Genomic DNA, 21,824 nt, shown 5'->3' with positions numbered 1-21,824 from the left:
ATTGATTGATTTTATAGCAGCAGTAATAAGAGAAGGAACAGCAGCACTAATAACAGTAGCAGCAGCAGAAATAGAGATATTAGCAGCAGTAATAAGGAGCAGCAGCAGTAGTTATAACAGTAGTAGTAGCATCAATATAGGTCTTAACAGCAGTAATAACAGTAATGGTAGCAGTGTTGTAATTATAGCAGTAAATGCTGCAGTGATATATTTTTTTACTGTGATATCATTAACAGTGTTACTAACAGTCTAATTAAAAAAATCCAAGCAAGGTTTTAGCAGTCATTGATGTTGTTGTGGTTGAGAAGGAGTATTTCCCTTCCCGTAGAGACTACAGGTGGTGGTGGTGGTGTCATCCTCCTTCATGGATGGTTTGCCTCTTTGTGTCTCTGTGGGAGCTGTTCCAACATGAATTTAACTTCTGCATCGTTTCCATGGAGACCTCACATCCAACTGTGACCTGTCAAAGTAGCTAATTAGTTAATGAAGCGCACGGTGACGCCCGACCGGAGAGAGAGAGAGAGAGAGAGAAAGAGAGAGAGAGAAAGAGAGAGTATGGAGGAATTTGGCCGACACACACATTTTTTCAATTTGTCCCTTTCTTTTTCTCTCCTTCCATCCTTCAGCGTCTCCTCTCCCTCCTCCCGCTCAGTAATCAGTTCTGCTGTAATCAATTAGCAGGATGAGGAGCAGCAGAGGGAACAGGTGCAGCTAAATGTTAATGAATTCCTCTGCGGCCGTCGTCACAGTAACACTGGCTGAATATTTAAACTGCTCATTGGCCCGATGACTTACACCACAGCTGATGGAGGGATACACACACCATCCCTCTGAGTCTGTGTGTGTGTGTGCTAATATGACACCAACAACAGATGTGTGAATGTGTGTGATACAATCTGTACATGTGTAAGTGGCCGTCCGGCACTGAGCTGTGTGTGTTTTGTATAAAATGACAATCCACTTCAATTCACGCTCTTACTGGAAATTTCACCACGGCAACAGCAAATACAGGTGTCTGATATCACACCTACTGTGACACACACACACACAGACGGATATGTTTACATTCAGTGGTTCTCACCAGCAGTGTGAATCCTTGAGGTCTAATAAATGCGTTTTCATCCTCATAAAACTTAAAGCTGATTTTTAGACAAATTTGAAACCTTTTTGAAACAATGAGTTGACGTTCATGCTTTCTAGGTGCCTTCCTCTTCTTTGCCCTTGTTGGCACATTGCTACATTCCTTGGTGCATTACTGTAATAGAATAATGTGAAACCATTGTCAAGAATATATATCACATGCTAGCATGCGTGGGCGTCGTAGATACATATATGACATACACTAACTAACCAGTCTTAAAGCAACACAACGGCTCCATGCTATTATTAATAGCGGTCAAAAACAACATTTTTTGGGCTCATAGAATTATTCTCTCTCTGACTAAGACATCTGGCTAAGCTGCTACGGAGCACAAATATGGCTCTAATATACAGTAGAAATTAGACTGACTAACATTACTTTAATCAGATTCTTTTATCAGATAGACTACCAAATCTTTTCTGTAGGAAATCCCCAAAAATACCCTCCAACCTCAGTGGTTATGATTAAGTGCAATAAAGTTGTATTTTTCATTACTGAGCCTAAGTCCCGCCCCTTTTTGCTCTGTGCTCCAATGACAGTTGAGGTAGCGTTGGTCAGAACCTCGGTCAACTATCTCCTTTCCTGTACTGTAGTTAGATATGCTATATGCTAGGCTAATCTATGTTGAAAGATAGAGAGACATTTATAGTCACATATCTAATGTTAGCAACAGGCTAGCATACTAGCCAGATCATCTACATCAATTGTTAGCTAGCTAGTTACATCTGCTAAAAAAAAGCTAAAAGCCTTGATTACATAAATTGTTAGGTTGCTAGCAAACGTTTTGTTAACATTAGCTAACTTAAGATGTGACTATATATATTTGGCTTTTATCTTTTAACCATCTTCAAAATGTGGTCTTAAAAATGTCTTTTCAACATAGACGAGCAGAGAGAGAGAGAGAGAGAATGAATGGTCAATTATTAGCATTAGCAGCCGCAGTAGAAGTAGCCTAGTAGAGAAGAACATACGCAGCTCGACAAAGAAAATGTATGATGAGACAAAAAAGAAAAAGAGGTAGAGATGGGGAGGTTCCATTAGAGAGAGATGAATCAAATCTTCATATCCCTTTTTAATTCATTAATCTTAATTTATTAATTTTGAGCCCACCTAACACACACACACACACACACACACACACACACACGCACACACACAGGGTCATACTGAGTATATCAGCAGAATGGTTGATGGCAGGTGCCTCACAGAGCAGAGCACACTGGGGGCCGAGTAAACATCTGGTGTGTGTGTGTGTGTGTGTGTGTGTGTGTGTGTGTCAGAGGTGGGTTGTTAACATGCAAATAAAGCAATTAAAATTCCTGCATCACACACTCAAACACACACACCCACTTGTACATGTATAGAATATATAGGTGTACACACAAACACGCAGTGAAATTCAAGCTGCCGCAGACACACACAGACAGCAGCCTGCCTTCACACTCATCTGAACAGAACAGAAACACAACAGAAACACTCTGCCGACTGCTGGTCAGATTTACAGACAGCTTTCACACCTCGCTGTGATTGAAACAGAGACATGCTCAAACAAAACACTGCATTCATCTCTTGTGTTAAAGGTTGTTGTCTTACCATTTAATAACTGCCTTTCTGTCTATGTTTTTATAGAGAGCTTTGAAAAAACTGTTTATAATTTGAAATCCATAGAGATCATACGCACGGTCATGGTATCATTGTAAAGATAATATTCTGTTTCATTTGGTTTGTTTTTAAGGATATATTACAGTTAAATTGGTGAGGTTCAAGCAAGAAATAATAAATTATTTCTTGCTTTTTTTGTATCTTTTTAATTTTATATCTTAAATGAAGTCATAATAGACTGTAATGACTTGAGAGCGCAGTACCCAGCATCCCTAGCAGATGGCCACGGCGCATTACACAACTGATTCAAAGCAACCTAAAAATATTTCCAAAAGCTCTCCAGAAGTTACCACATTACTGAAAATATTCATAAATAGTCCATATAAAATGACAACAAAGAAACACAAAACACTACAAAAACACCCAAAATGCCCACAAAGAGACACAAAACAAAGAGATGCAAAATGACTGCAAAGAGAGGAGAAACGACCACAACAACGGCTGCACTTGTTGTTGTCTGAGGAGGGTGGGCTTTTACTTGCCTGTGCCTGAGGTCCCATTGTCTCATTATCTGTCCATGTCCTCAGTCCTCAGTGTTGCAGCTCAATTAATTCACTTACGTTTTTTTCTGTTGTTATTGTCTTGCAGAGCATCAAGGTGTCATGGCAGCCACCACCACGCAGCGCCCAGAACGGCATCATCACAGCCTACAAGATCAAATACAGGAAGACTGGTCGCCGTGGAGACCAAGAGGCCATCGAACCCAACAACTTCTGGTACCTGTTCACAGGTGAGGCTCTGTGGGTTGTACTTGGGTACTTGAAAGATATACACAGTAGGGTTGGCCGATTGGACAAATATATTGTACAGGTTATCAGTTGTTCTCTACTGTTATTGTTATGTATTGACTATTATGACATATCCATAAAGTTAGTTAGTCAGGGGTCGTTAGTTTGCACACTGAGGTCCCATAAGAAAAAGGCTAGGAACCACTGCTCTAGTAGTATTTAATAGCTGTATAACAATTGAGCTCTATGGCACAGAGGAATGAGATATATTTGACATGGGATTTGGAAAATAAGGAATATATTGGATATCACAAGACTTATCCTTTAACATTTGCCCTCATCCTCTCTTCCAAACACATTTGATAAGACTCTTGTCTTGTTTGGACCAAACTACAAAACAAGGATTCCGAAAACCAGACTGTAGTTTCCATATGTATTCCATATGGGTTTAAGGGAAACAGACAAATGTTTTCAGAGAACATCACCTAAGGCTGACAAACATTCAAGTAGAGAAAAGAGGAGGTTTAAATCCTCAAGGTGCCTGTGTGTGTGTGTGTGTGTGTGTGTGTGTGTGTGTGTGTGTGTTGGTCTACACAGTGGACTGGTCTGCTGCCTGTTTTTTTGCGTGTATCTTTATGTGTCTGTGTGTGTTTTTTTTTTTTCCTTCTGTGAAAGAACATCTACATTTGCATGATTTTACATTTTTTGTGTGTGTGTGTGTGTGTGTGTGTGTGTGTGTCTGCATTCACACTGCCACAAGCTATTATTTCAATTTGACGTGTGCAGGATTTGAATGAAACTGATCTTCCTTTTCATTATTTTCCACTGATGGTTATCTTCATCTGTTTGTCTGCACAGGATTTCATTCCCCAGTGGCAGGTGTTTATGTGTGTGTGTTGAATCTGATCTGCCCGCTGCAAGCCCGGCTGTCACCAATAATCACTCCTTTTTACTGTCTGAGAATAAAAACTGCATTTCACTAAATAAAATAAAACATTGCAGCTTCACCGAGGAGATTAACGCATGACATGCTAAACCATCCAATTAGCAAGTTTCGGATTCTGTTTCCTGACACATTCTGAACAGAGCAGTGAAAAAGGAAGAGCTGCTGGTTCATTAACTATTGTAACCCACTGTACATTCCCAGGAATAATCCAGAGTCAAGCCCCAAGTCACAAACAACGAGTACGAAGTCCGGTTTCAAGTCAAGACGAGCAATTCTCAAGTGTAGTCCCAAGAATAGTTCTAAATCAAGACCAAGTCATTGTTTGCCCTTCACCAACTTCAATGCCTTTTTTGAACTTTAAAAGCAACATGTTTTGCATACTACTAGAATCTGAAAATTAACAGATTTAAACTTCTGAATCTTTCATTAGATTTTAACAATGTGTCATATTAATCTTAAGCTCACAGTTAGCGTCATTTTAAGCTGTGATTGGACGTGTGTTATTCACCTGTCCCCAGACTTGTACCTTTATTTTTATCAAAGTGCCAGATATTTTCCAACTCACTCTCTCTCTCTCTCTCTCTCTCTCTCTCTCTCTCTAGGTCTAGAGAAGGGCAGTCAGTACAGTTTCCAGGTAGCAGCCATGACAGCCAATGGAACAGGTCCAGCCAGTGACTGGTGTACTGCAGAGACGCCAGAGAATGACCTGGATGGTAAGAACAGAGAGAGAGAGAGAGAGAGAGAGAGAGACTTGTGTGTGTGTGTGTGTGTGTGTGTGTGTGTGTGTGTGGTAGAAAGAGAGAGTGAGAGACAATCTGTACAACAGCATGTAAATACCTCCGCTGTCCCAACACACACATAAATATTTAACCAGTTACGGCCTGAGATGGATAGATGGAGGGAAGATTCACCTCAGGGGAGGAGGGATGGGAAGGTCGAAAGCAGGCGGGGGAGGCGGGAGAGGTGGAAGAGAGGAGTATTTGTATATTGTTTATAAGATCACAGGTACTGTAGGTGAACTTTCTGTTGATCACACTTACGGTTGCAGTTACAAAGCAGTGGTACAAAAAGTCATGAGGGTGTTTTTTCATACCCCCAAGAGAATAAATTCCATTTCTGTAACAAAAAGTGCTGAAGCAAAGATTCTTTTTTCAACCTTTGCTTTTGCCCTCAAGTGGAAAAGAAACTTCTTCTTCCTCTGCTTCCTTTTAGTTATAATGTAAAAGAAGAACACACAAGCTGTACCGCCTGTTATTTAGTGGTGTGTAGACTATTTAAGATACAATAAATCCCTGGAAATTGTTACTGTCGTAAAGCACAACATGAAAACTAAACAAAAAACTATAACTCCTTCTGAGGCACCCATAGGTGGAGGCTGCTGTATAAGCAGATGATGATTGACAGTAAAACACATTTGTAATAATATTAGATATTTTCTCATAAGAATGACTGTTGACAAATACCGTACATTATTAAACATAATAATGTCCTTTTAGCTGTTAACAACTAGGGACATTATAGGGAGTTAAAATAAAATAAGAGTCAGAATAAAGTCTAACAGAAATTATACTTTTATTAAATACTGTGCTCTTTTAAGTATTGCAATTTGGAATAATCTGATTTTGTTGACTTTCTTTCTAGCACCACAATCAGGTCAGGATTTCAGTGTATTGTAGAGGACAGTAAGCCATGACATTTCGGAATTAAAATCATCCCGCGCAAGATAAACCATTTCGATGTAGGATACATGTAATAGTTTATATTCTGCTAGTGATAAGGATCAAAGCACAGGAAAGTTGCCTCTCCATTGTCTAACCATCACACAGTTTCGTTTTCTGCTGTTTGATGAACTTTACGGTCTCACTGCTGTTCAAAAAAATGAGGGGAAAAAAATGTAGTTGCAGAAGCACTACCATCATTTGGCCCTAAATTAAGGGTTAGTTGACTGCTGAAAGTCTCATTACATTTTATTACAAGGACATTTTTACAAAACCAAAAGGCCACTGGCTTTAGGTTCGGACAGCAAATTCTTACCTGGGGAAGATGTTTTCTGTTTCACCAGAGAAAGGAAAAATGAAAGAAATGAAGAGGTGAAGAAAAACAACAACCAACAAACAGGCTGTCAGCTCTTGGGTTTGGTCACCTAATAATTTCTAGCAGAATAATTAGAAACGCTGACCTCAGGCTGAGGCCCAGCAGGAGCTGGTCCTGGTCAGCAGGAAGCTGCTGAGATAAAAAACAAACACATCCATGCTAACTGTGTTTCCCGGCTGGGACAGAGGGAAACACAAATCTCATTTCAATGGATTATCACTCAATAAAGTGATATGAGGTGTCTTCCCCTGAGGACCCAGAGCACGCTAATCTGATCTAATCTGATGCTGAGGAATAACACAAAGTGTCAGGGCTTATTAGGGCTTAATACACAGCTAACGGGGTTAGCATCTGTTAGCCCAATTGCTCTAAGTACCATCCACTGCTGCTGCTAACAGGGTTAGTTTTAAAATTGCCAGTGGTGGAGGTCCAGGCCATAGCCAGGACTACAAAAACACTGAGGTCTGAGGTCTCCCAGACCCTGTTGTCTTCTTCTTTGGTGTGACATTTGATTGTTTGTGTTTCTGCAGAGAGCCAGGTGCCCGACCAGCCCAGCTCTCTGCACGTCAGGCCGCTGCCCAACAGCATCATCATGTCCTGGACTCCGCCCCTAAGCCCAAACATCCTGGTTCGAGGTTACATCATCGGCTACGGAGTGGGTAGTCCCTACGCCGAGACGGTTCGGGTGGACAGCAAGCAGAGATACTACTCCATCGAAAACCTAGGTGAGAATGTGATTGGAGTACAGAGATACTGGTTCCAGTCCTTCTGCTCAATCATCAGTTTGATTTACAGTTCAGACAATGTCGATTTCCATATTTCCATATTACAGAAACAGTTACATGCTACATTAGTGTAATAAAATGGTACGTTGAACTGGTCCGATCTGTTATTTTAACTGTATCACTAAGCTACACCAGGAGGCCTGGGGTTGGGGCCATCTTGTTGGGTTAGTTTTTAGGTTTAGTTATTTTCATATCTAATTTATTCATTTATTAAATCTTTGACTGTGTCAGTCATCTGTATCCATGTGTTTCAAGTCCACATGAAATGGAAATCATAGTACTGTTGGCTTTTGCAGATTTACATGTTCCCTGTATGAACAGGCAGCTAGGGAGGGTCGTGGTAGCCAATAGCGCTGAATGTAACGTCCCCCACCATGTAGCTGTAGCGGTCATAGCTGGCTCTAGCAGACTCGGAGCTCCCGGTGAACAGCACAGCATCTGATGCCGAGCCCAGTTTGATGACAGGGAAACCAGTACCCATGTGGTTTGCCAGATTTGGCTCCTGGCACCCCGGAGCTGAGTCAGCTAGGATTAGCCAACTAGCTCCAGGCAGCTAACATTACCGTTACTTTTAGCAACAAGTCCATCAGGAAACTCCCTAAATCACCTTGACCTGGCCTCCATCTGTCTTAGAGTCTGTGTTCACTGTGAGGCTGCTACAACAAGCAGTAAGCTTGCGAAGGTCCGGCTCCCAGAAACAGTGATCAGTGATCTGTGTGTTAGCCTTAAAGGTCCTCTCCTATGGAGTCCACCATGTTGAATCGCCATGTTTGTACAGTAGCACAGAATGGACAAACCAAATACTGGCTGTAGACAGAACCTTTTGCTCTTTTTGTGAGTTAAGCGGCCACCGTAGTTTCTCCTACACACTTGGAATAGGAGGGTGAGGCGAGGGGGCTGTAATCTGCAATAACACCACTAAGTTCTCCACACTGGTGCGTTAAGTGCCTTGCAGGAAATAGAGCTGCTGGTCTAGGGTCAGGTCAGGGTCATTGAAATTGAAATACTGATATCATGTCTGTAATTAATACATGGTTCTTCCCAAGGAAATTTTATAGGAAATTGTGGACGTGTAAATAAAATCATACTTTTTTATAAAAGTTTAAATTCTGTTTCATCTTCAAGCTGCCTGGAATCAAATTCTAGCGGGGAAATACAAAAATATATTTTGGGGGAAAAAACAGCATGTGGGCGAAGAAGTTATATGACCTGATTCTGACTTATTTCTGTGGTCTATTGGTGCCCCAGCAGGTGGGTACCTTGTTGTGAATTTAAAATGCACTGTGCTCAGTGCCTTGCTAAAGGGCAAACTGGCAGTGGTGTCAGACACTTCTGATGTAACGCTCATCCAGCAGTCCCCAGAGCCAGAGACACCTTCAGAAAGAGGAACGAAGGAGCAGATTATTCACAGATATATTTTTCCATCACAGTCAAAACCCTTTTGTTAGGATCTCTTTTATCCCACTCATATCAGCACTTAATAATTCATTATTCCATGAATTCACATTTCCAATGCACTTATTAACACCAATATTTAATATTTCCATCCAGCATAAATCCAGCTTGTCCCCCTGACAAAGTGCCAATATTGACACAGTGCTCCCCAGTTGCATTACTTCATTATGATGATGAAATCCCCATTTAATTACGATCAATGATTTAAAGGAATTTAATAAGAAATCAGCTTGAGGTGGAAATCTAATTGTGAAAGGTCGAAAAAGAGAAAACATCCTCCCCAGCGACCGCAGCAAGCAATTTGCATGCCAAAGAAGACAATAACAAATTGGGTGAAATTTTATATGCGGATGAAAATTCCCGTCTCAGGTCTCATAATGGAGGAGTAATGAAAAAATAAAATCCAGCTGTCGTGTTGCATGCACACATGGGAGCGAGTGCACATATGTACACGGCATTTATAATTCATAGTCATCATTAATTCATATGGTGAGACGTCTGGGGAGCGGAGCGGCCGTGTTTGTTTAACTGATGTGAGCGTTTGGCGCCACATGGAAAGAACATGCGGCATCATCGCATCAAGAGAGAACGACAAGTGGCGGCGGGACGAGTTGCATAGCATCAAGTTAATAGGTGTACAGTCATCATGTGACAGATACAGGTCATGACTGACCATGTAAACACAGCTAGCTTCAAGAAAACAGCACTGAAAAATGTCCTTGTCAAAAAACAATAAAAGAATTAGGGATATGTTTTTTGTGTTTAGGCTTAGGATTGTGCTGAATTAGGGTACTGGGACCTTTTTTGGTCCAATTCAGGCACAAGTCAAAGTAAAACTTGGCTAACCTCTGATCTTCCTTTCCCATAGACTGGGTCGTGAACCAGGATATTTTATTTGCATCGCAAATAAATGTGCAAAATGTCTTTCTCCTGCTAAATGCATTTATTTGTTCTTATTTATAAAGTATTAATAATTCATTAATTTACTCCTGCTTGAATGCATATATTTAGTCTTGTTTTCAATAACACATTCATCAAACAAAGTTGTGATTTATCAAACACAGATCTCTTCAAAATGCCTGGTTTACTGTTCAAGTAGTACAACACCTTTAGTCACAGATTTTCCCTTCTCACTATGAATTGGGTCATTACGGTTTGTCATTTTTTAAAGTGGGTCCGCAGAATAATTTGGCATTTGCCTTTGGGCATCTAGAAGTAAAGTTCAAACTATGGTGGCCGCGAGACGCCCTATAAAGAGTTGGTGTTGGTTTGTCTGTTCTGGGCTACTGTAGAAACATGGCAGATTCCATAGAAGAGGACCCGCTCCCTCTGTAAACAAAACCTTTTCATTAATTATTTTCAGGTGATTATACATCTGATAAGACGTTTCTGACAATAGATCCTCCTTGATGTTACACACTGGACCTTTGAATACATACAGTTTGTATTTCGGAAGCATGAAGGGGAAAGAAATAAAAGAAGAAGAAAGCAAATTGTCTCAACATTTCCATCTCAAAATGACAATGTACTACATTGTATTAATGTCATATAAAATTACTCTTTATGCCTTTCTTTCTCTCCGTGTCCATGTCTCTCTCTCAGAACCGAGCTCGCACTACGTGATTTCCCTGAAGGCGTTCAATAATGCCGGAGAGGGAGTTCCTCTGTATGAGAGCGCCGTCACACGGTCTCTGACAGGTATGATCGCACACAAGTCACCAACAATAATCACAGTAATGTCTGGTCCACCGGCGACCGGTGTTCACACATAAGTGATATGTGGCAGATATAATATCATGTTACATATCATATCAGTGTCAGTATATAAGAGTGTTGTGACTGCTGTGAGAATAATGGTGATGTGGCCATAGTACTTTTATAAGTTGTGACAGTAGTGTAATGAGTACCAGCAGTAGCAATAGCAGTAACAATAGTCTACTCTCAGACTACTGGGTTTTTAGAATAATCAGCCATCAAAACAAAAGGGCAGTCCCCTGTAATTGTAGTAGGATTAGTAGTAGTAGAATAAGAACTAGTTGGAAAAGCAGAGGAAATAGTACTCTCAGTAGCAGCATTAAACACTAGCAGTTGTAATAGTAGCAGTTAAAGTACCGGTAATAATAGCAGCAGTGAGCCTAAAAGCAGTAGCAGCAGTATTAGCAGTAGCTGGAGACGTAGCAGGTCTACTCAACTTATTTATGCTGGGTTAATAGAAGGATAGTGGATGCATGTATTGGCAGCAGTAGCGTTAGCTGTTTCCTGTATAACTAGGAGTAGCTTTATTAGCATTAGTAAGCTAGCAGTATCTTTACCAATAGCCGTATTGGTAACAGTTGTACCACTCACACATACAGCATAGGCTGCTATTCAACACTACACTACAGGAGAAAAATGAGAAAAGCTCAACTTTTTGCAAATGCTCTGGGACACAGTGTGATTAACCAATCTAGCGAGGGCCACTCAAACTTTTAAATCTCAAAGAAACAGAAACACAGAGTCGTTTACTTTGTTCTACTGTATTAGAGGAATGGGGATCCCAGACATAGGACCACATGGCAGATCAGTCTTGCCCACTCGGGGTCATTGTTGTATTAAAAGCATTTTAAAAACATATACCATGTGAAAAGAAACAAAATGTAAAACCATTCTGTACTTGGGAAACAAACTACAGCAGGAAAGCTTTCTTGTGTCATGTGTGGTACAGCAGCCATACAACTGTCCACTGCTTTGGATCTGTAGCAGCAGCTTTAGCAGTAGCAGTTACTGGTAATTGTAGCAGCAGTACCATTAGCAACATATTAGCTTCATCGACTAATACTTACAGTATTTGTAACAGTAGCAGTGTTAGCTGTGTTTGAGTTTAGTAGTATTACTAGTAGCACTAAAAGTTACATAGCAGCAGTCATCGCAGTAACTTTGTATCTTTAGCCCCAGCGGTGGCACTGAAATAATCCACGACGCTGTCCGTGGTGCTGAAGTAGCAGACAGATTTCTATTTGCTTCTTTTTTTTTCAGTTTCCTCTTGGACCTGTAGCATTCTCTAAACTATACACTATAAATACTCACTTCTATACTATAGTGTGTAGCCTATATACTCTATAGGGTTGTGTTAAAGTGACAAGTACCCACATGTAGTCGTGGGAGAGGTAGAGGATCATAGAGACATACTGCTGCCTGTAGTATTCCTCTAATATTCCTATTATTATTCAGTAGTGTCTGTGCTTCTGAAAATACACCCCTAGACCAAGCTTGTAACAAAATATTTTAGGGGAGACATACAGATTTTTACTATAGGGTTAGGGCCATCCTCCTGGCTGAAGTAGTGCTATTAGTAGCCTTAATGATAGACGAGTAGCATTAGCAGTATTAAGTAACAGTAGGAGCAGCAGTAGCCGGTTTCCTAAATATAGATGTCTTAGTTTTGGGGAAATGATGTATACTATCTCTTCCAGCTGTGTTCGAGTAAGGACTTTTTTTGTGAGGAAGTTTGCTCTTGCAGTTTTTTTCCAGGAGGAAAGATTTGGAAGTGACAGTCAGGACAGTTAGGCTTCAATCTGAATCCAGCAGTACCGAGTCCTGAAATATTCATCCCGACGAAACTGTTCACACGTCCGTCACAGCCCATCTGTGTGTGCTTAACATGTAGAAACTGTGTGTGTATATATATTTATTTCTGTGTGTGTGGCTTGCATGCTTTGCCGTATGTGCCTGTGTGAGAGAGCGAGAGACTCATTAGCTTCCTGCAGACGATGGGCTGTAGAAGTGAGATAAATGAAACACATCCAACTCTCAGCCAAGTTTCATCTTATGAATTAAACAGCCAGCCCTCCTCTGCTCACCCAGCACCCTGCAGCTGACATAAATCCTTTATTACTCACATAAAAATGCCACATTTCTGAGGTTTTTCAACCCTCATGATGTGATGATAGTTGCAGGAAAAAGCAACAGCAGAGACCACTTAGCTCGCCACAGTTTCTTAACCTTCGTGCTTGTGCAGTGAAACTTTCTAAAACAAGATTTTTTATAACTCATGCTCATTGTCTCTGATTGAGATTTCTTTTAAAAGATGGAGTAAGAAGCGCAAGAGAGGGTAGATGAAGGTTGGATTTTGGGGGGTAGACATTTGATGGACTTTATTGAAAGCTCAGGGAAAGTGGAGAGGGCCAGAAAAAGAAAAATAAGTGAAGGCAAGGACAGAACAGAGACGAGCGAAGAGAGAAAGGGAGCATGACAAAAGTAAGGATTCAAAAAGAAAGAAAGTAAAACACATTGGGACATACAACGCACATTTATTCATCTCCTACTGTCATGATAGAGTTTGGAGAGATATGTACTGCATATAGACACAGATAGAAACACGTGCATATAGACAGAGTCATGTCAAGATTTATAAAGAAACATTGTTAGACCCACTCTTGCCGTCAGTAGCTGTCTGCTTCAAAATATGACACTGTAGATATCCCTCTAGAGTCATTTCTGGATGTGCAGGTTTGTACATCTACAAAGCTGATTCCTGGTTAGCTCATATTTTTACAGGTGTAACATTTATGTTAAAGAATGTGTCCGAACCAGCAACAGCATCCGGAGAGAGAGAGAGAGAGAGAGAGAGAGAGAGAGAGAAAGCCTGAGAGAAAGAGAAGGGAGAAAGTGTGCTCGTGTGGACACAGACAGAAGGAAGGAAGTGTGAAACTGAAACTCACCACTCAGTGATTAATTTGGGCATATTCACAACTAATCCGTCATAGTGTTAATGATGATGATTTTTTTCTGTTCCATCCAGTCTCATTTGTGTTTGCAACTTTGTAGAGATTTGTAAACACACCTGGAGTTCTGTAGAGAAATATAAACACATCTTGAGTTCTGTCGACAAATGTAAACATATCTGGAGTTTTGCAGAGATTTGTAAACACATCTAGAGATCTGTAGAAATATATAAACACATTTGGAGTCCTCTAGAGATTTATAAACACATCTGGAGTTTTGCAGAGATGTGTAAACACATCTAGAGATCTGTAGAAATATATAAACACATCTGGAGTTCTGTAGAGATTTGTAAACAAATCTGGAGTTCTGTAGATATGTGTAAACACATCTGGAGTTCTCTATAGATTTGTAAACAACTGGAAATTTGTAGAAATACATAAACACATCTGGTGTTCTGTACAAATACGTAGACACGTCTGGAGTTCTCTAGAGATAAACAGTCTAACATGGAGTTGTAGTGTGACAGAGTTGATAAGCTGAGACCCTGAGGGCTGAGACAGAAACTAAACCCATTACTGTTCTGACAAGGTCATCAACTGTGACAGACACACACACTCATTTTCTGTCTTGTCATGTCGGGACAAGCTGAATTCTCCATCACTTTATTGTGGCAGGCTGCCGGAGAGTTTTTTACGAGAGCTTTTAAAAATGGCTCGTTAACGGCGGGATCCTCGTTAATATACTGCCTCGTCCTCGCCTCGCCACCCGCACACTGCAGAAACAGAACTGATCCTCAACCAGCCAACACACCGCCATTTAATCAACGACTGGAGGACTGCAGAGAGACAGAGAGAAGGAGAGAGGAAGGGAGACACGGGGGATGGATAACAGCAATTTGAAAGGATGGAGGGAGAGACAAGGGAGGAAACGAGGCAGAGAGGAAGCATGAGTGATAATCAACGGATGGAAAAGGTAATGGAAAGAGAAATGAAGGAAGGAGAGGAGAGAAAGAGGGGATGGGAGGTTAGAGGGAGAAACAAGGAAAGTGAGTGAGGTGGGAGGGATGAGAAAGGAAGGAGGAAAAGAGGGAGATGTGCAGGACAGGATAGAGATAAAAGGAAGGAAGAAAAATGTGCAGAGAAGGGAGAAAAGTGAACAGACGGAGGAGGGATGTAGAGAGTTAGGAAATAAGGGATGGAGGGAGGTGAGAGAAGAGGGAGGAGTACAGTGGAGGAAGAGGAGGAGGCGTGTCCTCCATCCTCATCAGTATTCTGTCCCGACTGGAGCTTTATTGTGATGCTGGACGACCAGTTTAACCACGACACCGCCTGCTGCAGCTCGCCCCCCAGCTCCAAACACCTCTTTCATCAATCTCTCTCTCTCTCTCTCTCTCTCTCTCTCTCTCTCTCTCTCTCTCTCTCTCTCATCACTCTCTCTGTCTATCTTGGGCCCTGCAGCTGTACATCTCTCTTCAACAGCAGCACATTAGATGTCAGTGTTGATTCTCTCAGTGGCCTCGTTTACACTGCAGACACAACAGGACGAGTCTCCTTCATCTCCCAGGACTGATGCTGCCTTCACATGAACTCACACTGAAAGTCAACACCGCGATATGGTCGACATTCAACGGGTTTAAATCATGGAATGTTGATTGAAAGAAACACTGTAGCTCAAATCACAGCATCGGGCACATTCGTCTGTTCCTCCTTATGTATGTTTACCAAGTAATAGCTGAGATCTGGGATCATGGTGACATCATCAAAAAGAAGTCTGACGGGTCAAGAAACTGTTTTTTTCAGATTTTCTAAACCACTTTGTCTGCAGGTAAAACTGAAAGTGACATCTGAAATGTCAGTCATAGTTTCTTTAGGAGAGAAATCAGTCTCAGTGCATGTGACAAACTTGTATTTCGTGATCCACAAATCCAAATTAAATTCAAAATCCACAAATACCAACTATATATAATTTTGCAAATAAATGCAACCGAAATTGAGCAAATGTCAGTATTCTACAAATATATTTCCATAAGCCTATTAATCTGATAGAATTTGCTTTTGAAAAGCTTCATATAATTTCACGTACAGATTATTAAATGTGTATGCAGGGATCAAGTGACTGGATGACATTTGTATATAGACTTTACTGCTTTCGATCCACAAATGCATGTGGAAAACAAAGTATTTTTAATTGTAATATTCTAGTTTGATGACTCTACTATTTTTGTCACATTGAGGTTGTGTCCCCTTCCTAACAAATAAAAAATCATTATGTTACAACATGATAACAAGTGGAAGAGCAGTCAGTCTATAAACTGGGATGGATGGTTGTTATGGACAGTTCACCAGTTTACCATGGTTTTGACTTGTCTTCTGACCGCTTGAGCACTGGAACACTGGACCTATTTGAATCTGTGGTTGTGGCCACAAATACCCCTTTTCAACCAAGGCAGTTTGCGGGCTGGTTCAGAGCCAGTGCCTAATCTTGAACCAGTTCTTCAAGTATCGAGGTAGCCAAAGAACCACCTCTCCGCCGGCAAGACTGGTTCCAGTAGAACACTGACACTTTACTGGTCTTGAACATAGCTGGGGGCGCCTTGTGGCTAGCCAGCTATGTATTTATTAGCTGTTTAGCAAACTACTAATTTCTCACATCAATGTTTAATTTGTAAATGTATCTAAGTTCAATCTTAGCAACGTTGATGTGAGAAATGAGTAGCTATGCTTGCTTGGGTAATGTTTGTTGATCAACAGCTAGCCAGCTATAGCTAACATTGTGTAACATTGTGTTACTGTGTAACAGTGACATAATGAAATGGCTGTCTAGCCTGTGGAAAAGCAAACCAGTTCTTAGAAGGTTCTCAAGTTGAACCGGCACTAGCACCAGTCCAGAACTAGCACTAGGTTCAAATTGGTGGAAAGAAAAACTGTGCCACTACAGGGGTATCTGTCGGTTACTCACCACCACTGGCCAGTGGATCAGTTTAGGTCTAGTTCAACCCACAGAGGTCCAGTTGGTACCTGTAGCCCACTGTGGCCCAGCAGTCCAGATAGTGAAGATGGATTTAAGGGAGATGATGTGGAGCCTGAGGAGGCTGAGCAGTCTGTTCAGCTGTAGAGTTGGAAATGATTTGTTCCAGTTACACTTCTGAAGTGTGTGTGTGTGTGTGTGTGTGTGTGTGTGTGTGTGTGTGTGTGTGTGTGTGTGTGAAGGCACTGAGGTAAAAATAGATGTTAGAAAACCACACTGAGATGATCTTCCTCCGGTCTCATTTCTGCTCATTTTCTAGAAAGAAGAGAGAACAGAACCAAAACTTTGAACTGAAATTTCTACACTATTTTTTTTCTTTCTTCTTTCTGTCCTCAGTTTGTACACAAGAAACTGGAGCAACATTTAAATAAAAGTTCATATAATTTATTCCTCTCATTTTATTTAGTATTTATATATTCTGTTGTTCACTTGACGTTTCTATCTTATTGTTTGTTTTTTTATGTAGTTGTGGCATCTTTTAGTTTTTTATTTAATTTATTTAACCTTTTTCAACATGTAATCTCGGTCAGCAGTATTTTGCTACATCAGTATCAGTAACAAACCTCACATAAGCTCAGCTGCCCTGCAGGCTGTATTAGGCCTGCTTAGTAAATGCATCAAACTAAAAATAATGATTTAGAAATGAATGACACTGACTTTCAGTGAACCAGAAAACAGCGTCATACATTCAAAACTGATGTGTGTTTATTTTAAACTATGTGTGTGTCACTCACTGTGTTTCTGCTTCCAGTAGGTTGAACTATCAGTGGAGGCCTCAGAGCTGGAATCAGCAGAGCGACTTATATTCTATTCCTCAGTTCACTGTGTTTATCTCTGCTCATCCCAGCTCTCTGTTAGCATCTGTTAGCGTCTGTTTCATGTTCTGCTGCCTTCAGGTGCTCCCCCAGCAATAATTTTAAATCTTTATACTTTTTTATTTCTTTCTTTCACAGTTGAGCAGTTCAACAGCATGCTCAAGTACTTGCTAATTTGATTCACACAAACAAAGATGTTTTTGTATTTTATTTTATTTTTTTACATCTACGGTAGTTCTGACAGTACTTGAAGGCAACAACTGCTCTCTGATCGGCTGGAGACACAGATCCACACAGATGGATTTAATTTGTTCGAATATACAGAAGACCGCAGTGTGTGAACACTGTCAGATAAAAAGCTTGTACCTCCAATTTTGTTGATAACCTTTGGTAAAACCTTGTGAATAAGCAGAAACATACTACAAGCCCTGAAAAGCTCACGTGAGTTTAAAACATGTGACACACCATAACACATTTGATAAATATCTTAAATCTGAAATATAAAACATGTTATTGTTGTTTTCACAAGTGATACATTTACATTTACATGTGTTGTTTTTCAGATATTTGACTTCACATGTTTGGGGTTTTTCTTAATGACTCTTTTCTTGGTTCAGTTAAAGGAAAACACCACTTTATAACTTAAAATGAATTTGCCAGCTCTAACCACAAAGTATATCAGTTATGATAACACTCTACTTCCCAAAGCAGAGATTTCAGAATGCAGTGACAACAGTAGCTTTAACAAACGGGGTTACAAGGCACAGGCAGTCAAAAAAATACTGAGGTCCTAGAGCTGATGCCACAGCCTCTAACAGGGTTGGTTCAGGTGGCATTCGTGCTCCCAGGTCGTCAAATACCGACGCTTTGGGCTGCCAAAGCTGTCGGCTGAGTTTCAGCCCTACCCCTCTGTGGATCTGAGGCCCCGATTCTGTTTAGAGCTGTCTTCTTACTCTTTGTCTTTTTCTCTCCTCTTTTCTCTCCTGTTTTTCACTTTCTCATCCATCCACTCCTCCTTCCCTTCTTCCCTCTCAAACAAACATGGTTGCCTGCTGCATGTCATTTCCAAACTTGCATGTCATCTTATGTATTTATTTACTTTTATTTTTTGTTTTTTAACCGCTCTCGGTATATAAACATGTAATCTGAATATATGCTTGTACCACTCTTGTCTCCATATATAAATCTCCATTATCACACATTCATTATCCTGTATGGTTTCATTTATTATCCCCAAACACCCCGGTTACTGTTAACGACCCCCCTCAGACCCCATAGACCCATCTGAGGATGACCTCTTCCACCTCTTTGATAAATACCCCACTCCCATGCCAGACACCAGCACACCCATGATCCCCCCGGTAGGAGTCCAAGCTGTGGCTCTGTCCTCGGACTCGGTCCGTGTTTCCTGGGCCGACAACTCCATGACCAAGAACCAGAAGGCGTCTGAGGTCCGGTACTACTCTGTCAAGTGGAAAACCAGCTACTCCACTAGTGGAAAGTACAAGGTAAACACAGTCAGTCCATGGCGTTAATGATTTTAAGTAGTTTAAGGTTCGGATAGGACTTGGGATTTATCTGTCTCGACTTGGATATTATCTGTGTTGACTTGGTTCTTAGTCAAACTACAAAGTTTAAGATTTGAACTTAAAAAGTTTGAAAAAAAGTTTTGCAAGTCAAGGCAGGTCCTTGACTTTGTACTTGCCTTAGAACTCAACTTTGATGACTTGGCACTTGACCTGGGACTTTTCTGTCTTGACATTGGACTTGACTTGGAACTTCAAAAGACTCGAGACATACTTATAACTTTCAAAACAATTACTCTGTCCTTCCTCCGCTCTCTTTAAAGCCCAACACTTAGAAGCTTTAACAGCTCTTCTGTTAGAGGATGAAATTATAGTTTATTTGTAATGAAATGCATATGTTATTGCATACATACACATTTATTATGTCCCCTACCTATTTCAAGTTCACCTTATTATTATTCTTTATGAACAAGAGGTTTGACGACAGCAACTCAACTAACTGCTGTTGTTAGATAATCACCTGGGATTAAACATCACTTAGAGTGGCAGTGACTACACAGAGCACAACCACTGTAAACTATAATCATGGACGATCAAGGAGTTTTCCAAACCATAGTTACAGCAATCTGAGCATCAAACACACTGAAGAAAACTGCACTCTTTTGTTTTTCAAAAGCTTTTATTGATCAAGAATCTAATCTGTCTAAATAAATGGTTCTCATCTGACAGAAACAACATAAAATCATGTAGTAAAACATAACATGGAATCATTTTGATTGTTCAGAAAAAAGATACAATTCTTGACTGGTCTTGTCATTTTCTCCGCTCACCTGCTAAGACTTCTTTTCTTCTAATAAAACTTTGAACTTTAGAAAAACCAGCACAATAATCTTAGCTCTGCTTCAAAAACACTGGAAATAGTAAATCTATACAAGGGCAGACAGTCTCCTCACCTTAATAAAGCACAGTTGAGGGGGAGACAGAGAGAGAAGTCTTTTCTTCTTTTTTTCTCCACCTGATTATGAAAATGAGACATTTCCTTTGTGCCACAAGGAAAAACAGAAGTCTTGCCTTAAAGTGACAATGTAACTGAGTTTGTGCAACTGCTGGGGTTTGTTCATTTTCAGTGATGTCGAAGTCTTAGCTGAACATAATCGTTTAAGTACAAACACAAGGACAGAATGTTTCATGAAACTCTGAGGCATTATTCATCTCATTATGTCTAGAATATATATTCTTTAAAGACAAGAAAAATCTATAATATATTTGTGATGTATAAGATATTGTATCAGCTTTAGTTTTTTGTCTCGACAAATAACTTCACCTTTTCCTTCATTTTTACTCTAAAAACATCTAAATTCTACAACTTTGTTGTGTGTCCAGTCTGCAGACACCACAGCACTCAGCCACACTGTCACCGGCCTCAAACCAAACACAATGTACGAGTTTGCTGTCATGGTAACCAAAGGTCGCAAGTCCAGCACCTGGAGCATGACGGCGCACGCCACAACATATGAAGCAGGTAGGTCTCTCAGACACACGCACACTTGTGTTTCTAGTTCTGTCCTTGTGAGGACTCCATTGGAATAAAACATCCCAACTCTTAACCCTCAAACAGTCCTTTGTCCTTAAGGTGCTTTCCATTTCACTGGAAGTACCAGTAGAGATCTTAAGATGTTGATGTTGTCCTGAGTACCACTGGGATTCTTCAGATGACTTCCGTTGATTTAAAAAACTTTCCAATTTCCATGAAAACTGAACAAAGTTCAGCTGAATTAGACACATTATGGAAATTACCATTTATCTCAACCACTTAAATAGTTAGATTTAGAGGAAATAGTTCTGTTCTTTGATGAAAGTTCTCAAGAATCTGAGCAGCAGTGAGGGTTATGCAGTAGAAAGACTTCAGTGCTCTGCCTGAACAAACGCTACGCTCCATTAAGTGGACCTAAATACTTACATTTAATAAGGGGCTTTAACAATGCACAGAAATCATGTTTTGGTTCAGTGAGGTGTAATGGAAAAACTCCACTCTCCCACAAAAACCACACGACAACTGTCTGCCACAATGAAACCCAACCGCAGACTGAAATCAAAATGTCAAGGTATTCCTTTCAGGATGTTTACAATCATGTTTGTCGGATTTGTCACCCAATTAAGCGTGAACGGCATTACCCCCACTGGTTCCCCGGGGCCCACTGGAATACATTGACATTCAGAGTGAGCAGACGGACTGAGTCCTCTCAGTCCCTACAGTGATCCACTGGCTCTGGACACACAAACACTGACTGCATTTTTACAGCAAAACACAGAAAAAAAACACCTTTACTGCAGCTCACAATACCTCTGCCTTACTGTTAAATAAATAATCATCACCCACTGAGTCTAAAAGACATTAGCTGAGGGACATTATTTTAAGTTGTTTTTTACCTTCTGCCAGAGCCAGTAATGGTGATATCGGTCCATTAAACACTTAAGTCTGGGCAAAATCTCTTGACTTCTACTGGACAAACTCGCAATAAATTTGCTGTGGATTTTCCTGCTCTCTAGAGGAGGAATCCTAATCATTTTGGTGATATCCTGACCTGTCCTCTAGCACCACCAGCAGAACAAAACTTTCCACTTACTGTGCAGTAATAATGAAATATTGAAAACTTTTTTTTAATAAGTAAATATTCATTTAATTGAATGCATTTGAAATAGAACTATTGTGGAACTGTTTTGGTTTGGAACAAGAGAGTAATCCCCACCTAACCCTATTGAGCTTGTCTTGGGCAATTAAAGATGTCAGCAGAGTCCAAATGGGTTTGAACTCCAGCAAGATAACATAATGTTGCACACCTAGCTGGGTTCTATAACTGGACACAAATTTAATCTAGTGCTCCAAATTAAAAGACAAAACAAGTAATTTGTAAACACCCTCCAGAATGACACCTATATC

At 40.4% G+C, this 21,824-nt stretch overlaps 1 protein-coding gene across 2 annotated transcripts in view; it reads left to right on the top strand.

Annotated features, from left to right (window-relative positions):
• The window catches only part of dcc (DCC netrin 1 receptor), a 281,121-nt gene that overhangs the window by 185,102 nt on the left and 74,195 nt on the right, over positions 1 to 21,824 (top strand). The window contains exons 13-18 of one of the 2 annotated variants that reach the window (XM_051413496.1): positions 3,392 to 3,533; positions 5,080 to 5,190; positions 7,102 to 7,296; positions 10,414 to 10,509; positions 18,693 to 18,865; positions 20,267 to 20,405. In XM_051413496.1, coding sequence (XP_051269456.1) covers positions 3,392 to 3,533; positions 5,080 to 5,190; positions 7,102 to 7,296; positions 10,414 to 10,509; positions 18,693 to 18,865; positions 20,267 to 20,405 — 856 coding nt within the window. Of the gene's footprint in view, positions 1 to 3,391; positions 3,534 to 5,079; positions 5,191 to 7,101; positions 7,297 to 10,413; positions 10,510 to 18,626; positions 18,866 to 20,266; positions 20,406 to 21,824 lie in introns of both variants that reach the window. The other variant, XM_051413495.1, reaches the window with a different exon arrangement.

The sequence above is a fragment of the Dicentrarchus labrax genome, unplaced genomic scaffold (assembly GCF_905237075.1).
Source record: "Dicentrarchus labrax unplaced genomic scaffold, dlabrax2021, whole genome shotgun sequence".
Classification (NCBI taxonomy): domain Eukaryota; kingdom Metazoa; phylum Chordata; class Actinopteri; family Moronidae; genus Dicentrarchus; species Dicentrarchus labrax.
Note: the sequence above shows the minus strand (reverse complement) of the source record. Positions and strands in the feature narration are given on the sequence as shown.